We start from the raw sequence: 23,900 nt of genomic DNA on the forward strand, positions 1-23,900 counted from the left end.
CAACCAGGCTCCCCACTTTAAGCCCTGGGGTGGGCTAATTCAGTAGGGGTGATGGAGATACAGGTAAGGGCCAGGGAACTGCCTGATAAAACAATGATGGATGTATGGGGTACCCAGGTGACTCAGTCCAACTCTATCTCTGTTCAGGTCTTGATCTTAAAAGTCTGAATTCAAGCCCCATGGTGGGCTCCCCACTGGGTGTGAAGCCTACTTAAAAACAAACAAAATAATGGTGTAAAAATCAATTAGAAACTATGGTTACCCCTCAAGGATAAAGGGCAGACATTGACAGGGGTACGGGACATAAAGTAATTTCCTGAAATAACAGTAATGTTGTATATTTTGATAGGTGTGTTGAACAAATAAAATACAACTGAGTAAAATTTTTTAAAGTTTTATTTAAGTCATTTCCACACCCCACAAAGAGCTTGAACTCATGACTCTGAGATCAAGAATTGCACACTCCTCCAACTGAGCCAGCCAGGTGCCTCTCAACTGAGTACATTTTAAAGATCTTATTCACTGTATTCAATGATTCATGAATTTGGCAGCACACCATCCAGCAGATAGAAAGAAAGGGGATCCAAGGAGCTCTACAAAATTGAAGGCTTTTTATAGGCAGAAACCTCTCAACAAGGAAGTCATTAACAAAAGAAAAGAAATAAGAAATAAAATAAAACAAAAAAGAAAAGAATTGTTTCAGGAAAGATCCTCTTTCTTGCAGGGGAGGGTGGGAGGTGGGCTTTATCAGGCAGATTACCTAACTAGTGCTGATTAGCAGGCTCTAGATTCACTGGGGCACCTGGCTGGATCAGTCAGTAGAGCATGTGACTCTAGATCTCAGGGTTGTGGGTTTGAGACCCATGTATGTAGAGATTACTTTAAAATAAAAATCTTAGGGGTGCCTAGGTCTGCCTTTGGCTCAGACTTCTGGGATCAAGACTGACATCAGGCCTCCCTGCTCAGAGGGGAGTCTGCTTCTCCCTCTCCCTCTGCTGCTCCCCCTGCTTGTGCTCTCTCCCTGTCAAATAAATAAATAAATAAAATATTAAAAATAATAGTCTCTTAAAAATAAATAAAGATCACATTTCTGCAATTAAGTTTTGGTTTGCTGGGATGCCTGGGTGGCTCAGTGGTTGAGCGTCTGGCTCAGGTACTGGGATCAAGTTCCGCATCGGGCTTCCTGCAGGGAGCCTGCTTATCCCTCTGCCTATGTCTCTGCCTCTGTGTGTGTGTGTCTCTCATGAATAAATAAAATCTAAAAACAAAAACAAAAACAGAATGAGGGGGTGCCTGGGTGGCTCAGTTGGTTAAGTGTCTGTCTTCAGCTCAGGTCCTGATCCTAGGGTCCACATTGGGGGGGCTTGATCCCAGGCTAAGCTGGGAGCCTGCTTCTCCCTCTCCTTCTGCTGCTCCCTCTGCTTGTGCCTTTTTGCTCTCTCTGTCAAATAAATAAATAAAATCTTAAAAATAAATATAAATAAATAAAACCACAATGTGATACCACTACACATCTTTCAGAATAGCTGAAATGAAAACCAGCAACGAAGGATATGAAGACATTGAATCACTTCATACATTGCAAGTGGGAAGGCAAAATGGTACAGCTACCCTGGAAAACAGTTGGGCAATTTCTTAAAAAACTAAACATGCCTGATGGCTGGGTAGCTCAGTGGTTGAGCATCTGCTTTTGACCCAGAGTGTGATCCTGGGGTCCCAGGATTGAGTCCTACATCAGGCTCCCTGCAGGGAGCCTGCTTCTCCCTCTGCTTGTGTGCCTCTCTCTGTGTGTGTCTCTCATGAATACATAAATAAATACTTAAAAAAAAAAAAAAACTAAACTAAACATGCAAGGGTCCCCAGGTAGCTCAGTTGGTTAAGCATCTGCCTTTGACTCAGGTTGTGATCCTGGGGTCCTGGGATGAGCACTGTGTAGGGCTCCCTGCTCAGTGGGGAATCCACTTCTCCCTCTCCCTTTGCCCTTCTTCCCCCCTTGTGCTCTCTCTCTCTCTCAAATAAATAAATAAAATCTTTTTTTTTTAAAAAGCGCAAAAACTAAACATGCAACTATCATATGACCCAGCAATTGCACTCCTGGACATTTATCCCAGAGAAATGATTTACATAAAACCCACCAAGGAATGTTTATGGCAGCTTTATTTGTAATAGCCCCAAACTGGAAATAACCCAAATGGCCTTAAACAGGGTCAACAGGCCTTCACCCCAAATGATTAAACAAACTGTGGTTTACTCAAGCCACAGAATACTGTTCAGCATAAGGAACAAATTATAGATACACATAGCAGCATAGATGAATCTCCAGAGAGTTATGCTGAGAAGCAAAAAAGTCAGTACCAAAAGGTTACATACTTTACAATTTCACTCATATAGCATTCTTGAAATGACAAAAAAAAAAAAACATAGAAATAGAAAGCACTGTGGTGGCTATAATAGAGCAACAGGGAAGATCATTGTGATAATGGAATTGTTCTGTGTTTTGGCTGTATCAGTCAATACCCTGGTTATCACTGAGGGAAATTAGCTAAAGGGTACATGGGATCTCTCTGTATTACTTTCTACAACTGCATGAGAATCTATAATTATATTAAAAAACTTAATTTAAACATACTGGATCGATTGATTTAAAGTAGGCTCTCCCTCAGTGCAGGACTTGAGCTCATGACCCTGAGATCATGAACTGAGATCAAGAGTCGGATGCTTAATCAACTGAGCCACCCACTTAAAAAAAAAAAAAAAAAGGTTAATTTAAAAAGGAAAGCAAATCGAAGCATAAAACATATAGTGCTCTGCTCCTTGCTCTTTTTTTCTCATTATATCCTAGGCACATTTCCATGGCAGTATATTTGGAACTACCTCAATATGGATTTCATTACATAAATTTTGATACAGGGACACCTGGGTGGCTCAGCAGTTGAGTGTCTGCCTTTGGCTCAGAGTCCCAGAATGGAGTCCCTTGCATAGAGCTCTCTGCAGGGAGCCTGCCTCTCCCTCTGCCTGTGTCTCTGCCCACCCCCCCCCCCCGTGTCTCTCATGAATAAATAAATAAAATCTTTAAGAAAAAAATAATAAAAAAATAAATTTTGATACAGTGAAATTCTATACAACCTTGGATGTACACTAATTTTATTCAATTAAATCTCTGTGGATGGTTATTTACTTTGTTTCTTGTTATTTGGTTTTTACAATGTTTCAGGAAACATTATATAGGATTCTTTGCTCATAGTCTATACATGCCTAGATATGGAATATGCCTAGATATGACCTATCCTATATGGATAGGTCAAAGTACATGAAAAAAAGGGATACATGAATTTATAATTTAGACAAATGTTGTCAAATGACCCTTTAGAAGTTTTTAAAGGGTCATTTGACAAATGATAGGTCCTTTCAATAAATTTTTACAGTCATGAACGTTGCAAAATACAGATAAACACATATAATTGGGTACCTACCACTCAGTCTTATTAAATTAATATTAATACTTTGGTTCTGAGTCTTAGATTAGATCTGATCAGATTTAATCAGATCATATCTAAGACTAAGTCTGACTCTTAGATTTATCACTTTGAATCAATCCTTTGTCATCACTCCAGGTTCCATAGTAAAGAGAATGGTGGCATTTTGCCTATCTCTAGGAAGGAAACAAGAATAGGCAGGCAAGTACTTAAAAGCCACCTGCTGCTTAGGTAACTTTCCATTTTTGGAGTAGCAGTCTTGTAGGGGGCGGCATAAGTCAGGCCTAAGGAATACCCAAACACTTCCTAAGGAGAAACAAGCATGTATGGTTTTAAGAGAATTAAGTTATACTTCTTGTTTCACTTGAACTTCTTCCTAAAGTTGCTTGCCTGAGAATGTGACTGCACTGTTTTCTGTTCTTCGAAAAGAAATGTATCTCTTGGGCAGCCCGGTGGCTCAGCGGTTTAGCGCCACCTTCGGGCCAGGGCCTGATCCTGGAGACCCGGGGTGGGAGTCCCGCGTCGGGTTCCCTGCATGGAGCCTGCTCTGCCATTCTCTCTCTGTCTCTCATGAGTAAAAAAATACAATCTTTAAAAAAAGAGAGAAATAAATGTATCTCTTTCTCTCTCCTGCCCCATATAGATAAGCCTCACTGGCACCTACTAGGTCATTTGTTTCTACCATGTATTATTAAATTTACATTAACTTTAAGGAGGGACACCTACACCCCGATGTTTATAGCAGCAAGGTCCACGATAGCCAAACTGTGGAAGGAACCTCGGTGTCCATCGAAAGATGAATGGATAAAGAAGATGTGGTCTATGTATACAATGGAATATTACTCAGCCATTAGAAATGACAAATACCCACCATTTGCTTCGACGTGGATGGAACTGGAGGGTATTATGGTGAGTGGAATAAGTCAATCGGAGAAGGACAAACATTGTATGGTCTCTCATTTGGGGAATATAAAAATTAGTGAAAGGGAATAAAGGGTAAAGGAGAGAAAATGAGTGGGAAATATCAGAGAGGGAGATAGAACATGAGAGACTCCTAACTGTGGGAAACAAACAAGGGGTGGTAGAAAGGGAGGTGGGCGGGGGGTTGGGGTGACTGGGTGATGGGCACTGGACGGGATGAGCACTGGGTGTTATGCTGTATGTTGTTGTTTATTGAACTTCAATAAAAAAAATACAAAAAAAAAAACAAAAAACAAAACTTTAAGGAAAAATGAGGGCCCCTGGCTGGCTCAGTCAGTAGAGAATGTGACTTTTGATCTCAGAGTTGTAAGTTCAAGCCCCACATGAGTTTAGAGGTTACTTAAAATTAAAAAACTTTAGGGACACGTGGGTGGCTCAGCAGCAAAGTGCCTGCCTTCAGCCCAGGGCGTGATCCTGGAGACCCAGAATCGAGTTCCATGTCAGGCTCCCTACATGGAGCCTGCTTCTCCCTCTGCCTGTGTCTCTGCCTTTCTCTCTCTGTTCTCTCATGAATAAATAAATAAAATCTTAAAAAAAAAAACTTTAAAAAAACTTTAAAAATGTAGTGCATTCTACTGTAATAATGCACATGACAGCAACCATTGATACATAAAATCTAGTAATGCCCTGAACTTGAGAACAGCTTTCTTGTATTGGGATTAACTCCTTTCTCTTAGATATTGATACGCTCTCTCAATTCAAATGCATTCTTATAAACACAATTGATTTCAACTATCAGATTAAATTGCTAATAAATCTATGACAGTTCACAAATGTCCATCACCCTATCCATGAATACGCAAGTCTTTGATTACAATCCCCATTTCAATGGAATTGTCATTTTTACCCCAGTTTCATCTAATGTTAGCTCCAGAAACCAGGCACCTCTAAGTGTAAATGGTATAATAATCACTTAAGTCTTTTTTTTTTTTTAAGGTTTTATTTATTTAGGGCAGCCTGGGTGGCTCAGTGGTTTAGTGCTGCCTTTGGCCCAGGGTATGATCCTGGGGACCTGGGATTGAGTCCCATGTTGCCTCCCTGCATGGAGCCTGCTTCTCCCTCTGCCTGTGTCTCTGCAGAGAGACACACACAGAGAGAGAGGCAGAGAGACAGGCAGAGGGAGAAGCAGGTTCCCCACAAGGAGCCCAATGTGGGACTTGATCCCAGAACCCGGGATCACGACCTGAGCCAAAGGCAGATGCTTAACCGCTGAGCCATCCAGAGGTCCCTCATCACTTAGTCTTAGTAGACCCTTCCCAGATATTGAGAATGTAAATGACTCTAGCAACTTGGTAAACACTTCTTTGGGAAGTCAAGTGTTTGTTTTTACATTTAGTTTGTTACATTTTAACAATTTTTTGTTTTTAAAATATTATTTTTAAAAGATTTTATTTATTCATAGAGACACACAGAGAGAGAGGGGTGGGGGGCAGAGACGCAGGCAGAGGGAGGAGCAGGCTCCATGCAGGGAGCCCCACGTGGGGCTTGATCCTGGAGCCAAGGGACGACGCCCTGAGCTGCAGGCCGACACTCACCCACTGAGCCACCTCGGCGTCCATACGGCTTTATTTTAAAACGGCGACATTTACAATACACTGGGAATTGCATGAAAAATTTTGTCAATTAAATGTATTGGGGGGGGATTACTGTTTTTTGAGATTCTTTTCTGTACAAAAGCAAATATCTTAGAAGACAACTACTAAGCAGTGCTTATTTTTTTAAGATTTTATTTATTTATTCATGAGAGACACACATAGAGAGAGAGAGAGAGAGAGAGAGGCAGAGACACAGGCAGAGGGAGCAGCAAGCTCCATGCAGGGAGCCCGACGAGGGACTCGATCCCACGACTCCAGGATCACGCCCCGGGCTGAAGGCGGCGCTAAGCCTCTGAGCCACCCAGGGATCCCTGAGCAGTGCTTGTTTATCCAGAGAGTTGCCTAAATTCGGACCCCGCACAGAGCTCAGCGGGACAGGGATTCACTTATCCTCTTTCCTAGCCCAGGGACGACCCGAATTGAGGCCCGCAAGCCCCACGGCGTTGTCGCGGGGTGCGGAGCCTGTAGTAGCCACTTGGCGCCCATAGGGGGCACACGTTAACAGGCCGTCGGGGGCGGGCCGCCGAGCACGCCTCTCCGTAGCCCTGTGGAGCCTCTCGGCTTCCGTTGAGCACCGGGCAAGATGGCGGCCTCCGAGACGGTTAGGCTACGGCTTCAGTTTGATTATCCGCCGCCAGCGACCCCGCACTGCACGGCCTTCTGGCTTCTTGTCGACTTGAACAGATGCCGAGTGGTCACGGATCTCATTAGTCTCATCCGCCAGCGCTTCGGCTTCAGTTCTGGGGCGCTCCTGGGCCTCTACTTGGAGGGGGGGCTCTTGCCCCCGGCCGAGAGCGCGCGCCTGGTACGAGACAACGACTGCCTCAGGTGCGCGCGGCGCGGGGGCGCGGGGGCGCGGGCGGGGGGGGGGGGGCCGGGGCCGCGCCTGCGCAGGCCCGCGGTGCGGTGCGGTGCGGGGGAGGGGGGAGGCCGGGGCGCGCCTGCGCAGGCCCCGGGCGCGGGGGGTCCCGGGAGGCCGCGCGTGGGTGGGGGGCGGGGCTGTCGGGCGGCGCGGCCGGAGCGACGGGCCCGGAGCGCCCAGAGCGCCCAGAGCGCGGCGCCCAGGCGGACCGCGTCCGCCGTGTTCTCTCCGGAGCGTGCGGTTCGCCCTGCCTTCGCGCGCCTGTGAGACCCGCGGAGACCGACGCGTCGCCGTCGCCGCCGCCGCCGCCGCTCGTGGGGGCTCTGTGGTTCTTTTACACGGCGTTTGGGACCTTGTGGCTTGCGACTCGGAAAAGAACATGGTTTTAAATGTGCTTTTAGAAGTCAAAAAAAAAAAATGATGCTGCGTATCCAGGCGCCGTTGTGGTATGAAACGTATACGTGTGGTTGATTTGTGTTGATAAAATGCTAAGACGTGATCGTATCAGTTTGGATTTTTGGACTAATTTATTCAGGGCCTCTTTTTTTTTTTTTTTAAAGGTTTTATTTATTTGTTCACGAGACACACACAGGCACAGGGAGAAGCAGGCTCCATGCAGGGAGCCCGACGTGGGACTCGATCCCGGGTCTCCAGGATCAGGCCCGGGCCCAAGGCGGGCGCTAAACCGCTGAGCCACCCGGGCGTCCCTAAACATTTACAATTCAATTGCAAGGACCGCCTCCCCCTCCTATTCAGAACTATCTTGCCTGTTTACATTTTTTTTTTTAGGATTTTATTTATTTATTTGACAGCGCGAGCACAAGTAGGGGGAGCGGGAGAGGGAGAGGGAGAAGCAGGCTCTCTGCCGAGCAGGCGCCCGGAGTGGGTGGGGCTCTGTCCCAGGACCCTGGGATCCTAACTTAAGCTGAAGGTCGCTGAACGGACCGAGCCACCCCCGCGCCCCTGAACTATACCATGTCTAATGAATTAATAATTTGCTGCTCACTAACTGCAGTTATACCTCAATTAATGAATCATCTGGGAATTATACTCTTTATTTTTAAAGATTTTATTTTTCATGAGAGAGAGGCAGAGACACAGGCGGAGGGAGAAGCAGGCTCCATGCAGGGAGCCCGACGCGGGACTCGATCTTGGGACTCCAGGATCGCACCCTGGGCTGAAGGCGGGCGCTTAACCTCTGATCCACCCAGGGATCCCTGGGAATTATACTCTTTCTGATGAAATTAATGTCAAAAGCAATCCATGACAGCTGTTAGAAGAAGAAATAAATACAGCACAATGGCAGGCAGAATTTCTCTTAAACACTTCAAATGCATAATTGTGTGTGATAAGAGATAACCTCTGCAGCTGGCTTCAGTGATAGATGGGGGGTGGACTTTAGGAAAAAACTGAATTTGGAAAAATTTTGTATATTTTTGTGGTTTCCTATTTTCAGTCATTCTGTCTTTCAACAGATTTCACCTTTCTTCAGAGCTACAGAAGAAAGCATAGTCTCTTTTCTTAAAGGTTCCTAATATTGTGGGAGTAGACCAAAATAACTAGTTTCATGCCTCTGCATATTACTTTCTGGAGTGATTCAGGCAGTCAGCCTGGATAATTATACTAGGTTGTGCTGCTAAGTGCAGAAGATGATTGAGAAGGGAGAGAGGTCATCGTGGAACACAAATGGTCAGGGAATTTCACAGTTCCTTGATGGACATGTTAGATGGCACAGGAGAGTTGTAGAGGCAAAAGCTAACCTGACTCAGTGAAGAGAGAAGTCTCACCGCAGAAGGATTCTGTACGATTGCTGGGAGTACTGAGAAAAATCTAATGAAGAACGGTGGAGCAGGAGGCTTGCAAGGATTCTCCCCAGTGCCACGGCCATTTCCTCATAGCCCATTCTTTGAAGCCCCCAGAACCTGACTTTTTCTACTCTGACAGATGAAAAAAAAAATATTTCAAAATAGTTCAGGGTAAAAAGTTCCTTATTTGTCTTCTCTCATATTCTTCCCACATCCCCCCTGTCTAGAAGTATCCTCAGTTAAGTTTGGGGTAATCATTCTTTTTAAATGCCGTGTAGTATTCTTTTACATGACCATGTCAATTTATTTAACCAACCTGTTACTAATGGATGTATTAGGTTACCTTAATTCATTTGGGCTGCTATAATAACAGGCATTTATTTCTCACAGTTCTAGAGGCTGGGGAGTACAAGATCAAGATGCCAGCAGATTCAGTGTCTGGTGAGGCTTGCTTTCTGGTTCATAGATGGCACCTTCTCACTGTGCCCTCACTGCAGAAGGGACTAGGGAGGGCTGTAGGGTCTGTCTTATAGGAGCACTAATCTGGTTCGTGAGGATTCCACCCTCATTACATAAGCACCTTCTAAAGTCCCCACCTCCTAAGTCCATCACATTTGGCAGTTAGGATTTCAGCATATAAATTTTGCAGCGACACAAATATTTAGACCATGGCTTTTTTTTTTTTTAAGATTTTTATTTTTAAGTAATCTCTACATACAATGTGGGGCTCAAACTTATAACCCCAAGATCAAGAGTCACATGCTGCATTGACTGAGCCAGCCAGCTTGCCCCCATGACAGTTGTTTTCTGTTTTTCACTGGTACGTACTGCTGTAGTGAATGGTCTTGTACATCTTTGTGTACTTGGGCAGTGGTTCAGCAGCATACATTCCTAGAAGAGGTACTTTTTGGTCAGATTTTAAAATTTGATAAGTACTGTCAAATTGGCCTCCAGAAAAAGTTGTATAGGTCTGTATTTATGCCAACAATATGAGTTACTTTTGTTCAGTATTGTGTGAAAAGCAAGAGAGCAGAATGATTAAAAGTTCACGGTCTGGAGTCAGAACCCTAGTTTGAATCATAACTCATTAGCTGTGTTCCCTTGGTCAAGTAACTTGACCTCTATGAAGGTGATAATGCAGCAGCCAGGCAGGAAGGAGCCTGCAGGGACTGAGGGGACCCAAAGAGAGTGCAGCTCTACCTTTTTACTTTTCTTATTGAATTTCACCCCCATTTCTTTTTTTTTTTTAAGTAGAATGCTTTTTTTTTTTCTTTTTAAAGATTTTATTTATTCATAGAGACAAACACACACACACACAGACAGAGACAGAGACACAGGCAGAGGGAGAAGTGGGCTCCATGCAGGGAGTCCGACGATCCCGGGTCTCCAGGATCACGCCCCGGCTGCAGGCGGCGCTAAACCGCTGCGCCACTGGGGCTGCCTTCACCCCCATTTCTTGAGACAAATTCATTAAAAACCCACCAACTCCTGCTGTCAGAGGACTTATAATTATTGTTTTAATAAAAATTAGAGTTAACATTTGGATACTACTTGTTCAGAGTCTGGCACTGCTCTAAACATATGATAGTTCATCTGAATATTATAATTATCACTATTCCCATTTTTACAAATGAGGTAATATTTAAAAATTTTACTTAAAGTGGCAGAAGAAGGATTTGAATCCAATCACTTTGGCCTTGGTAGGCGGTGGGTTTGGGGTATCTGGCTGTGCAGTTGGGCGTGGCTGTATTTCTCTGTGATAGAATCCTAGAAGTGAAATTTCACACTTAAAGGGAGTACCTTGCATTTTCGGGTGGCTGGGTGGCTCAGTTGGTCAAGCATCTGACTCTTGGTTTCTGCTCAGGTCATGATTTCATGGGTCCTGAGACTGAAGCCCATAAGTTGGGCTCTGTGCTCAGTGGGGGAGACTGCTTAAAGATTCTCTCCCTCTGCCCTTCCCCCCACTTGCTTGGGTGCGTGCTCTCTCAAATAAATAAATCTTAAATACATAAATAAATAAAGGAAGCGCCTCTCATTTTGATAATACTACCCAGTTTGTCCAAAGAGTGCATCAACGGTGGAGAGTCTGTTTTAAAAATTTCTTGGAATTAAATCTCTTTCATTGCTAATTACCTAGGTAATTCACTTCTCTTTGTACAAGGACGGCTACATTTGTTGTCTGTGATCCAAGTAGAGAAATAAAGGAATTGCCAGGGAGAGTGTATTCTCTAAAAGGAATGGTAACTCAGCAGACCCAGGTGAACTGTTTCTCATCCTCTGGATGACATTTTGTCTCTCAATCTTACAGTGTTCCAAATAGAAATGCTTCTTCTCAGGAATGGGAGATAGTGAGGCTGTAGTAGTCACAGGTCATACCTTCATATCAATATCCACAGATAGATGCCTTCAGAATGGTTGAGGTAGTGCCAAGGGCTGCTTTTGAAAGCATGATGGTGTAACAAGCTCCTCTGAAAGGCAGCAGGTGCTGTGTTCCAGTGATTTAATGAGCCACAGTGACTGAACCAAGAGTATTGCAACCATTTTCAAAGTTTTTTTTTTTAATTTTTAAAAAAGATTTATTTATTTATTCATGAGAGAGAAAGAGAGGCAGAGACATAGGCAGAGGGAGAAGCAGGCTCCCCACCAGGAGCCCTATGCGGGACTTGATCCCAGATCGCTAGATTACACCCTGAGCCAAAAGCAGACACTCAACTCCTGAGCCACCCAGATGTCCCACCATTTTCAAAGTTTGATGAAAAAATTGGTCCTTATTGGTTACCTCAGAATTGAAGCTTGAATATTTAGCAATAACATTGCTACAGGTAAAACAAATTAAGAATGTCAAGGGACAATCCAATATTCTGTAAGTTCCTCAGTGGTTCTTGGGTTCACAGGATGCCAACCTAGTTTTTGCCCATTTGAGAACTACTTCCTTGCTGCTAGTTGCTGAGGTCCATCCTGGGAATAGAGGGACTTTTATTTCTTTCTTTATCCTGATATAAGTAGCTTTGATTTTAATTTGATTTGTATATATCTGTGTATTTGTGTACTCTGAAGAATAATAGTGGATGTTTTTTCCAACTACCACATTGCAATAAATCACAGCATTACTATCCCATAAACATTTAAAAAAAAATGCTTGATCTGCTTATCCACCACTTATACCTTATTTTCAAATATGATTAATCTTTCTGTGGTCACTAAGAAAACTTGATGAAATGTATAGCTAGATATAAATGTATTAAAAGTATAATGTCTTTTTTTTAAGATTTTATTTATTAAAAAAAAAGATTTTATTTATTTATTCATGAGACACACAGAGAGAGAGAGAGAGGCAGAGACAGAGGTAGAGGGAGAAGCAGGCTCCATGCAGGGAGCCCAATGCGGGACTTGATCCCAGGACTGCGGGATCACGCCCTGAGCCAAAGGCAGACACCCAACATCTGAGCCACCCAGGCGTCCCTAGAATGTTTGTTTTTAGCAGGCAATTTTGAGCCCCCACTATATACTTGACATTGGGGACACTCTCAGCTTTCCATCATTGGACTGCACATATTAGAATTAGCTGTTGCCAGTTCACCGAACAACAGAATTCCTTCACTATAATAGTCATTTTGGATGGAGTGTATGTTAGGGTTCTCCAGAGAAATAGATAAAATAGGAGATAATAAATACATATAGAATTGAATGTGTTATAAGGAATTGGCTCATGAGATTATAGAGGCTCAGAGGTCCCAAGATCTACATTTGGCAGGCTGGAAACCTAGGGGAACCGATGATATACTTCTAGTCCAAGTCCAAAGGCCTGAGGTCCAGAGAAGTCAATGGTATAAGTTCCAGTCCTAGTCTGAGTCTGAAAGCAGGAGAAGGCTGACAGCTCAGACAGTTAGGCAGAGAGAGGGGACCCTCTTCAGGCATTCAGTGGATTGGATGAGGCTCACTCACATTAGGGTGGACAATCTTTTTGATTTAGTCTCCCAATTCAGATGTTAATCTCATCTAGAAGCACCCTCATAGACAAACCCAGCAATGTGTCACCAAATCTCTGGGCACCCGAGGCCCAGGCAAGTTGACACATAAAATTAATCATCATAGGTTATCATGGAATTTTATAATGGCTGTTATGAATTGTTAGAATTCTTTCCTAAAATTCAACAAAATAAAAGTAAAATCTGATTTTAAGAAAAAGCAGCCCATATATAAAAACAAAAGTGGGTACTCTGCATTATCACCATTTGGAATAGGTAACATAGTAGCGTGGAAAGATTGAACTTTGAAGTTAGACAAACTACGGTTTGAATGCCATTTCTGCTGCCTCTTAACTGTGGATCTTGAGTTGCTTACTTGTCTGATCTGTTTTAAAATGGAAACCTACTTCATGTGGCATTTAGATGAGAGAAAAGGTCTAGAAAATATTTGGGATGGAGTAGATATTCAATAAATAAAACTAGTCATGGGCAGCCTGGGTGGCTCAGCGGTTTAGCGCCACCTTTGGCCTAGAGTGTGATCCTAGAGACCCAGGATAGAGTTCCATGTCGGGCTCCTTGCATGGAGCCTTCTTCCTCTTCCTGTGTCTGTGCCTCTCTGTCTCTATGTCTCTCATGAATAAATAAATAAATAAAATCTTAAAAAAAAAAAGAACAACAGAGGAAGATTTTAAAAAAATAAAATAAAACTAGTCGTTTGACAGTTGACCATGATACCACATAGGCCAGTTTGTCAAAAAGAGTCTTTTATCCTTCAGTGATTTGACATTTTTTCATTGACTGATGGCAGGAATGTCTACAGTCATCTCAGTATGTAATTGTGTCCTGGAGAAATGCTTATGAATTACTCACTGCAGCCTTCTCTCTTGTTGTTTTGATAGAGTTAAATTAGAAGATAGAGCAGCTGCTGAGAATACCGTGACGGTCAAGAATGGTGATGATAGTCATTTATTACCTAGAAAAGCAAAGAAGAGGGCATTTAAGTTGGAGGAGGGTGAAGAAACTGAAGTAGATTATAAAAATTCAAAGAAGCATTGGAAGAGGCAAGAGAACAATAACGATGAGAAGACTTTGGACCTAGAACCAAAAACTGTCACAGATTTGAGTGTGAGGAAAAAAAGCAAGAGGAAAAACAGAGCCACGTGTAGTGTAGTGGATGGTGATGACGAAGAAACCAAAAGAAAATCACCAAAGAGAAAGGAGAAATGTGAATATAAAAAACAGGCAAAGAACTCCAGGTCTTCCAAAGCACAGTCAGCAAAGGACTGGGCCATCCCCAACGGTGGTCCTCCAAAGGGCTCACCTGCTAGAAGCAGCCTGATCAAAACCAAAAGGAAAAGTGGTGCAGGCATTAGTACAAAAGATAGTCCCATTTCCTCCTCAGAGTCTGAGTCCTATCATGAATCAACCAGTGATGGTCTCAGCCATGTCATCTTGGAGGTCAGAAATTCCTCAGAAAAAATATCAACTGAGATATCAAAGGAAGGACTCTCTACCAAAACCACAGCTGCAAACAAAGTTGCCACTAAAATTGGCTTTAACTCTCCTGCTGTCAAGGGCAAGACAACCAGAACATCATCTTCTAGTTCCGACTCTAGCTCAGAGTCAGATGATCAGTGCACAGTGTCGAAGAGTACCCCAGAGCCCGCTGCAGGTTTCCTAAAGCCAGTAGGCCTCTTTGCCGGACGAGGCTGTCCTGGCCCGGGGCCCTGCGCACAGACTCCCAGTGCTGCTGGGTGGAAGCACTCTGACGCAAACGGGGTCAGGCAGGCCCCTCCTGGGCCTCCTCCCAACGTGACTCTCCCCACCACTTTGGGCAGAGGTTGGGGGAGAGGCGAGGACCTTCTTTCTTGGAAGGGGGCTAGGGGTCGGGGGATGCGGGGGAGAGGCCGAGGCCGAGGGCAGGCTGTTTCCTTTCTGTTAAATAGAAATGCTGAATATCAGAAGAACCAACAATTGAATGAAATGGTAACAAACACATCCACTATTATCCAGGCAAGTATTATTTCTCCTGAGCATACCTCTTTCCCTTCTCCCATGGGGTGTGTCTGGAGTAGATGTCACAGGTTTGCTTTTTTTCACCAGTAACAAAGTCACATGACTAATGCTGTTTTTCAGAATCCAATAGAGACACACAAGAAGGACTACAGTTTGTTACCACTGTTAGCAGCTGCTCCTCAAGTTGGAGAAAAGATTGCTTTTAAGGTATATTTTGAAACCATAACAATTATAACAAAGAAGATTACCTTGCCTCCGAATAAATTTACTCATTAGCAGGTCACAATTATATATGCATATGTGTACAGAGCCTTTCCAGATCATATCTGTCCTGTTCTTGTGCCTAGCATGTAATAGGTGCCTACTTACTGTTTTCTGAATGAATAAAAATGGCTTAGCCTGGTGCTGGAACATAGCAAGTGCTCAATAAAAAAAGCTTTATATAATCACAAAACCTGCCCTCCTAGCCTCCTGCCCCAAACCAAAGAAACCTTTTCCACTAGAACCCCTGTTTTGCCACAAGTTCATGGTAGGGCACCCAGAGCGGTGGGGTGGGTACCCCAACCCAGCACATTTTCTCAGGGGCAGAGGAGAGGAACTGCAGAGCTTGTGTATTTGTGGGCTCTTTCTTCTTTTTTAGCTTTTGGAACTAACATCCGATTATTCTCCTGATGTCTCTGACTACAAGGTAAGGCTGTTTATTTAAAAAATAACTGTCTTTATATTAAAGAAGCTGAAGTCATATTTACTGCTGCTAATATGGATAATTTTGATTTTTTGGAGTAAATAATGTCGAGTAGAAGATGCGCACATTTTCAAAATGTAAACTTTTTAATAGTCTCACCGTGGAGCTCCCAGGGTTTTCCTTGCACTTGGGGATGGATGTAGGGCAGTGATGAGTTTTAAGCTTTTTTTTAAAAAGATTTTATTTATTTATTCACGAGAGAGAGAGAGAGAGAGAAAGAGGGGCAGAGAGGCAGAGACATAGGCAGAGGGAGAAACAGGCTCCATACAGGGAGCCCGACGTGGGACTTGATCCCAGGTCCCCAGGATCAGGCCCAGGGCCGAAGGCAGCACTAAACCGCTGAGCCACCCGAGCTGCTCAAGTCCTTTTTTTCTAATCAGCTTCAGTACTTGCAAGCTTATCTGAATGCCACTCCCCCCAGAACCTAAACTTTGAAAGGAAATAATAAATAGTTCTCAGCCAGAAAATTTGATTAATTTCATCATAACAATCGGTATAACTGTGGATTATTGCAGGTTCTTTTTTTTTTTTTTTTAATTTTTATTTATTTATGATAGTCACAGAGAGAGAGAGGCAGAGACTCAGGCAGAGGGAGAAGCAGGCTCCATGCACCGGGAGCCCGATGTGGGATTCGATCCCGGGTCTCCAGGATCGCGTCCTGGGCCAAAGGCAGGCGCCAAACCGCTGTGCCACTCAGGGATCCCTATTGCAGGTTCTTATGGTCAAACATGGCCCCTTTTGCATTATCTGTTAACCACAGGTAACCCACAAATATTATCCTTGGAATTTATTCACTACGCATCTGTGTGGGACTTCACATTGGCATGAGCTTTATCATACTTCAGGAAAAGTTTTACTCCAGTGGGATTACAGAATTACATGTTTCCTTCCCTTTTTCACTCTTTCAAAATTTTGTTAGAATGCATAATTTCTTATTTTGATGTAATATGCAAAATATAAGACCATTTAAAAAACAATGATTAGTAATGTTAACATAGTAATACAAAAAAAGTACAAGGAGATTTGATTTAATTTGAGTTGATACCTTGGAAGACCTTTTTTTTTTTTTTTTAAAACGTTGTAAAACTTTTAAAATCCTGGTAAGAACCTTTCCTCAAAAGCAAACTAGAAGAAGAATCAGTTCATGAAGGGGTTTGGTAGGTCAGTTCTGGGTAATTGGTATTTTATCATATTTTTCATCTTAGTCCCTTAATGTAGGTGACATAGAAGTTATCTAAAGCAGGTTCCTTGTGAGTGAAAAGGGTTAATATTATATTAATAACTATCCTGGAAGGAAAATGTAAATGGACCTGTCTAGGGCAAACCAGGATGTTTTGTCACCTTACCATAGTGATATATGAGGAAATAGAGATAAATATAGAATTGATATGTCCTATAGCCTCTACATATTATGAGTCTAGATAATACTGATTTTTAAAAATGCGTAGTAAATCAATGTTGGTCATCACAGTTATTACCCTAGAAAGCTATCTGCTTACTTTCCCAGTATTTTTAGAACTTTCTGGAAATTATTTTGAAAACCATTTGCAGGGTGAAAATCAGTCCCACTTTTTTTTTTTTCTTTTTTTTTTTTTTTGCTTTGACCGCAAGTGCTGTTATCTAGCTCAATTACTGGTTGTTTTCCTGAAGCTTGCTTCAGAAGTCAAATCTGTCTTCAAAGAATGTAGTCTCCTCTGCCCTTGACCCTGTCTCATGTGTACATACTTATATGTGGGATTTTAATCAATAGAGGTGACTGAGTGATACCACAGGAATCCGTGCAATGAAAGAAGAATTTATTACTTATATTTCCTGAGGGGGCAGAGAATGCCGTGCTGTGCAGGCCCCTGGGGGAAAGCATCTGGGTGCCATTCAGAGACAGAGGTAGGCAGAGGCCCAGAACCTGGGCCAGGGACTTTATTGGGATTTCCTTGGGATAGGCAAGGCAAGATGGGGGAGCAGTTTAGAATTGGCTAGTTTGAATAATTAGCAGGCTTTGGGCTACAGGAGCTATGCCTATATGTGTGGTACTTGCCCCTGGGATGATTTAGACCAGGGGAAATATTGGCTTGGGGTGTGGGAGTTTTATTTCTCCTACAAGTTGATTTATTAATAGAAAGTTTGAATACTGAGATAAAATTTATATAATGTAAAATTGACAATTTTAACCATTTTGAATTGTATAATTCGGTGGTTTTAGTATATTTGAAGTGTTTCACATGTTGGTTTTTGACTTGGACTTTTATTTTTGAAAGGAAGGAAAAATACTAAGCCACAATCCAGAGACCCAGCAAGTAGATATAGAAATTCTTTCATCCTTACCTGGTGAGTTTTCTAGAAAAGAATTTGAAAATTTAGGCTCTTCATATCTACTTTGCTTTCTACATAGCTTTTATACTCAGGGGCTGCTCCCTGCCTTGGCCTCTGTGGCTATCTCCACTAACCCCCTCCACCCACCCCCAGCACAGAGTAAGCCCTTGGGACCTATGCTCCTCCTAGTGGAGGTGTGTGGCTGCTAAGGGTTGTTGGGTTTGTTTCCAAAGCTGTTGGGCAAGTTGTTCTTATTCCTGTAATTATGTAATTTCATAAAAATTACATAAACTCATATACACTGATTATAAAAAGAATTATTTCTGTGAAACCCAAATTGAATGCAGACCCAAGAGTGTAACTAAGAAATATACTATTGAATTGTGCATGAGTGGATCTGCTGTAAGAGATTGGGAGGAATTTGATAAAAATCTAGAATGATTCTGAACTTAGACTGCCTTGCTAGTGTTTTTGCATTCTTGCATCCCTTTAAAAAAAAAAAAAAAACTCAGAACTGGAAATTGTAGAAATTGCAGACATACTTTAAGTATATGGTTTATAAAAGAGAGATGACTAGTCAGTGGGCTCCTAAGGCCTACTCAGCTCTATTTCAAAAGATTAGCAAATGAACATACTTTTGTGTGTTAAGTTAAAATAAAATGTCTAAAGTGTATGTGCGCACACACTCTCACACATTAATTCAGATGCTTCCCTGCCTTTTTTTTTTTTTTTTAAGATTTTTAAAATTTATTCATGAGAGACACAGAAAGAGAGAGAGAGAGAGGCAGAGACATAGGCAGAGGGAGAAGCAAGCTCCATGCAAGGAGCCCCATGCGGGACTCAATTCTGGGACTCCAGGATAACACCCTGAAGCCAAAGGCGTCCCTGCTTCCCTTCTTTATCTCCGATTCACTTCACCTGTTATTGGTTCTAAAATCTAGGAATAAGAGAGCTTTTACTGTATATGGCTTCAGTTGTGTTGTGTTATAGGGGTTCCTGGCCAGGGAGCAGGAGAGATCCCTCTTTCTTTAGCAGACCCTAAGGCAATTAGTTGTATTCTGTTTGTATTTAAGTATTGTAGTGGGTAGAAGATTCAAAGCTCCAGTACACAGAAGTTAAAGTTTTCCAGCAGAATCCCCTTATATTAAGTAAATGATTAGATATAACTTAAATTGGTTTTCTAGCTTTCTTTTGATTAGGTTTTATTTGAAGAAATCTCCCTTCCTAGGAATGGTGGACAGAGAAGTTTGTTCATGGTCAGATTCCATGGACACAGCCTGAGCACTGCTTGTCTCAGGTGATTGACAGAACATCCAATTAGACTTTTCTTCTTTGGAGCATCTAGAAATGGCTTTATCTGTTCACTAATAGAAATACAGATAGTCCTCACTTTGCATGGTTCTGATATATATATATGAACTTTAGTTACCTTGGCTTGGTTAAATAACAACAGTTTCAATGATATTAGGTATGCTGTGAACTGTGAATAACTGCATAAAGTACTGCTAGCTTTTTGGTCCACAAATCACTGTAAATTACAGATGCCCATCATGATTAGTGACCAATCACATCACTTCCAAGTCTCCTGGTGATTGGTCACTGTGCATCTGTTACTCTGTTTCCATACACCCAGCAATGCATGTAGCTGTGCTGCCTCCTACATGGCATTTTACAAAAATAGTTAATTGAGATAGGGAATTGGTCAAGAAAGATGAAAGTACAACAAAGAAGCAAAAAGTGATGATTCTGGAGGTTACATCCAAGAGGAGTTCAAATGAAGTGGGGTTAGAAGAAACAGCTAACCAAAGGGATGTTGGCACTGCAGTTTATGTGAACTCCTTGACATAAATGAGGAAGGGTGGTGGTAACAAAAGGGATGAAGAGGTCCCCAAAGTAACATCAGCAAAAATGTCACACAATTGCAAAAAAGCAACAGAGGAGCTCTGAGAGCTATTTCATGTTCATGCTAAGAGCTCAAAGGATAAAATACTCAAAGCTCATCCACACTTAGGAGTCTGTTGGTTCTGCAAGGTGTAGAAAAGATTGTTACCCTGTGCTGTTACGTGACAGGAAAGCAAGCACTATTCAAACCACTCTTGATACATTTCCTTTTTTTTTTTTTATGTTTTTTTTTTTTTTTGATGTTTATTTTTAAGTAACCTTTACACCCAGTGTGGGTTCAGACTCACAAACCCAAGATCAAGAGTTACACAACTCTACCGACTAAGCAAGCCAAGTACCCACATAAGTTTCTTAACAAAGAAATAGGACATTAATTCTTAGTCTTTCTGGTGTTTTAGATTACAGTGTACTATATTTACTCTTTTTTTCATCTCCCAGTACAATAGGTTTTAATGTTTTGACAATTTTTAAAAGGTCCTGATAATTTTCCCCATTTGATTATTCAGATTGTTTTGCATGATTTCAGCCTGCAAGGTCATTTTTGTAGCCTCACACTACCATACAAAGTGAGGACTGCTGTATTACCAAGTTGTAAGCATGTTTAATTTCTGAGGACACAGAGCAAGATAGACAAATTTTGCAGAATTCATATTGCCTTTCCCTGCTGGAACATATCAATGATCTTTTGGATTATCTAATGGTTACACATATATTTTTTTTTCTGAGAGTACTAATAACAGGGTGACAAGCTTGTTTATTTTTTGATGAAGGAAAGATTGTCTCTGATAAATGACCAAGAAACTACCTCTGCTGTTACAGTTTTTTTTGTTTGTTTGTTTTTTTGTTTTGTTTTTTTGTTACAGGGTTTTTTAAGGGTCTCCTGTCACTGAGCACTCCATGCTTTCATGTGCATACCCAGCCTCTACATCAGTGGACAGTTTGTTTGTGGTTGTTTTTCTAATGATATAAGTTCCCTGTAGATGAACATTTTCACTACCGGGAAATGACTTATTGTCTCTCCTTCCTACCATCTGGTTTCAGCCATGAAAGAACCTGGGAAATTTGATTTGGTTTATCACAACGAAAACGGAACTGAGGTAGTGGAGTACGCTGTGACGCAGGAGAAGAGGGTAGGCACGCTTCTCTTCTTGGGATTGCTTGGTTGTTCATTCTCTCTCCACTGGCTCCTGGTGGTCTGGAAGGTGACATTGCAGCTTCCTGAACTGCCTATGTTAAAGCCATAAAAGATGTAGGCCCTGGGATCCCTGGTCTGCCTACAGGGTGGCAGTTTCAGTGTCCAGTGCCAAGTTAGGGTGCCATCTTGGATCTCAAAGAGCCTATGTGACAAGGCGCACAAATAGCAAAGTCTTATTGAAGACTATAGAGTTGCATAAAATCGTAGTTATGTCACAGTTTTGGTAGAAAAGAATAGTGTATTTAAAAAACTTTATTGATATATACATTGAGAAAAGTATACTTAAATATATAGCTTGAACAGTTGTCACAAATGAACATACCCATATCACCAGCACCTAGGTCAAGAAGCAGAACATTAATAACAGCCCCCCTGGAAGTCTCCATCATGCCTCCCTGTAGTTACTACTACCTCCCGGTTGTTACTGTGATTGTGACTTACAACAGCATAGATGGTTTCAAAGAATGACATAAAATGACGATTCTGTCTTTTGACTTCTGCTTAAATCCTTAAAGTGCCATTTTAGGAAATATCTGGTTTAGAGCTTTTAGGCAGCCAGACTTCCAGAGTTGCTGGCAATGACTGACTCATGAGGCTGTGCTAACATTAAGCTAAATAGAATTTATATTTAAGAAAATGCTTCCTCTTAAGGTGTTTATATTTGAAATGTTATGGTTATTATTCTGTAACTTTCAGTATTGAAAAGTCACATTTTAGAAATGTAAACTTGTAGAAACCCTAACCAGACTATGTTTTGCTTTGTCTTTAGGATAGATGACACTTTTAGGGATTTATTCCAAAAATACATTTTTAGGGTCTGTGGGATCAGCAGATTTGGCCAAGTCTCCTGTACTTCTTTATTTGCAATGTATGCCTGTTCACTTTTTTGTTGAAATGTATTCTTGGAAACTACATTGGAAAATTAAACCTTGGAAGCTTTCCTCTCTATGCCTTATTAAATGGGGCCTGAAGCAGAGCCTGTCATTCATTAACCTTTCTCTGACACTAGATGGCCCTCGTGATTCATCCACATGGCCAAGCGTTAGTATTTGCTCTTGGTAAAACCTGAACCGCCTAGATTTAGGTAGCAAAGGATAGGAACTGTAGAGCTGTGCAAAGGAACATCAGGAGTCCAGTAATAACCCTAATGGGCCATATCTGCCACTGAGCCACAGGGTCTGGTTGGGCAAATCCTCTTGACCCTGGGTAACCAGCTGCCCCACACCCTAGCCCATCCCACCCCCTGCTTGAAATGAGAGAAGGGTGAAATGTGTTTATTTATTTTATTTATTTATTTATTTTTTGTGAAATGTGTTTAAAGTGTAGTTGCATTCTAGGTAAACAGGTGCTTCTGTCCTAATTGAACTCAGCTTACTGGGACTCAGATCATTCCAGGTCTTCTTCAGCCAATTCTGCACAAATGGAAATTTACTTGACTGAAGTTTTTAACCAACTAAAATTTCTGTGACCTCAAAATGAAACCTCTAAACCAAATATTTTGTGTTTTTCCCCAGATCACTGTTTTTTGGAGGGAGTTGATTGACCCAAGATTGATTGTTGAATCTCTGAGTACCACACCAAGTACAGAGCCTGCTTGAGGATGACCTCTCCACCTCATAGTTTATAAATGTTTTGTTGGTGAAAGCGACTATAACCTGAACTTTAAGAAAAAAAAAAAAGATTCGAAAGTTGTATGCATTTTTTGTTCACTTTACTGCATAGGAAAAAAAATCTACCTCATCATTTAAAATAACATGGATATGCTTTTTGTAGATCTTTTTTTTCTTCTTCCAGGCTTAATTTCAGTAACAAAATTTAAAACATGACATTCCCTGCAGGCATTGTTATATATCAGTATATATGGTTTCTTCTCTTTTTTTATTTATTTTTTGACCATCAAGTAGCCAACGTCAGTAGGAGTTTATAACACCAAGTACAAGAAAATGCTGCATATCTTGTCTCAGTAAGTTCTATTAAGTAACATTTTAAAACATAAAAGCATGTTACTTGACCTAATTTTTTTAACATTCGAGTTGTTCCATTAAATGTGGAACATCTTATAAATTGCAAGTATTTTATACTTGTAACTGTCAAGAATTTAAAAGTAACTGGGTTTGTTGCAGGCGATGAGTTAAGGAATCCTTTCACATTTTTCTCAACTTTAAAATTGAGGATTTCCAGAGCCCTGGGTAGAGCAATGAAAATAAGACTTTGTATGTTTGCCTGGGGACGAACTGGTATTCCACCTGGGTGAGGGGATTTCCTATGAGTTCAGGCCAGGGAACCTGTTATCTTACTACAAGATCCCAAGCACCTGGCTGAGTGTGCTGGAGTGAGGACTGAACAGAAACTCTGGTTTCTGTTATTATTCAACACAAAGCTAAAATGGCTAAATATATACTGTGAAAATTGCTTCCTTTTAACAAAGATTAGGTTCCTCTTCAGCTTTGCAAATTTTTAAATAAAATCATATTGAACTAAACTTCCATGCTGAGTCATCATGTTTAGTTGAGTATTGTAAACTGCCATCTTATTTCACAATAACACGAGAGATACAAATGTTCTGGAACAGGAAAGTTTGCTTTGACTGAAGAGTCTATCGTTGCAAAGCTTAGTCCAATGAGATGCATTAGATCTAGGAGCTATTGGGCCGGTGGTGCTGTCCAGTTTTAACCTGCATGACATTGATGTGTATCAAATGTGTATTTATTGATCTGTAATGGGAAGTGTTACTCCAGAAGGAGTGAGATCAACGTGAATGATTGGATCTTGGCACTAGGGTTCTTGCGTAGCACACTTTCTTTCCAGGATCTGAAAAACAAGGTAACTAGTAAGTGGCAGCAGGCATATGAATAAATGTTCAATATCATTCATTATCAATTATCAGGGAAATGCAAATCAAAACCTCAGTATCACCTCAGAACTGTTAGAATGGATATTATCAAAAAGACAAGAAATAACACGTGTTGGTGAGAGTGTGGAGGAAAGGGAATCCACTGTTGGTGGGAATATAAATTTGGTGCAGCCAGTATGCATCCCTATGTT

General features: G+C 41.7%; 1 protein-coding gene across 1 annotated transcript; it reads left to right on the top strand.

Moving 5' to 3' along the window:
* Nucleotides 1–6,604: 6,604 nt before the first annotated feature.
* COIL (coilin) lies at nt 6,605–23,337 on the top strand. Its single transcript, XM_077852604.1, has 7 exons — nt 6,605–6,880; nt 13,587–14,700; nt 14,824–14,910; nt 15,344–15,391; nt 17,704–17,773; nt 20,702–20,790; nt 22,370–23,337. Exons 1-7 carry the CDS (start codon nt 6,636–6,638, stop codon nt 22,451–22,453), a joined length of 1,737 nt encoding a protein of 578 aa, XP_077708730.1. The 5' UTR covers nt 6,605–6,635; the 3' UTR covers nt 22,454–23,337.
* Nucleotides 23,338–23,900: the final 563 nt, after the last annotated feature.

Source organism: Canis aureus, chromosome 16 (genome assembly GCF_053574225.1).
Source record: "Canis aureus isolate CA01 chromosome 16, VMU_Caureus_v.1.0, whole genome shotgun sequence".
Taxonomy (NCBI): domain Eukaryota; kingdom Metazoa; phylum Chordata; class Mammalia; order Carnivora; family Canidae; genus Canis; species Canis aureus.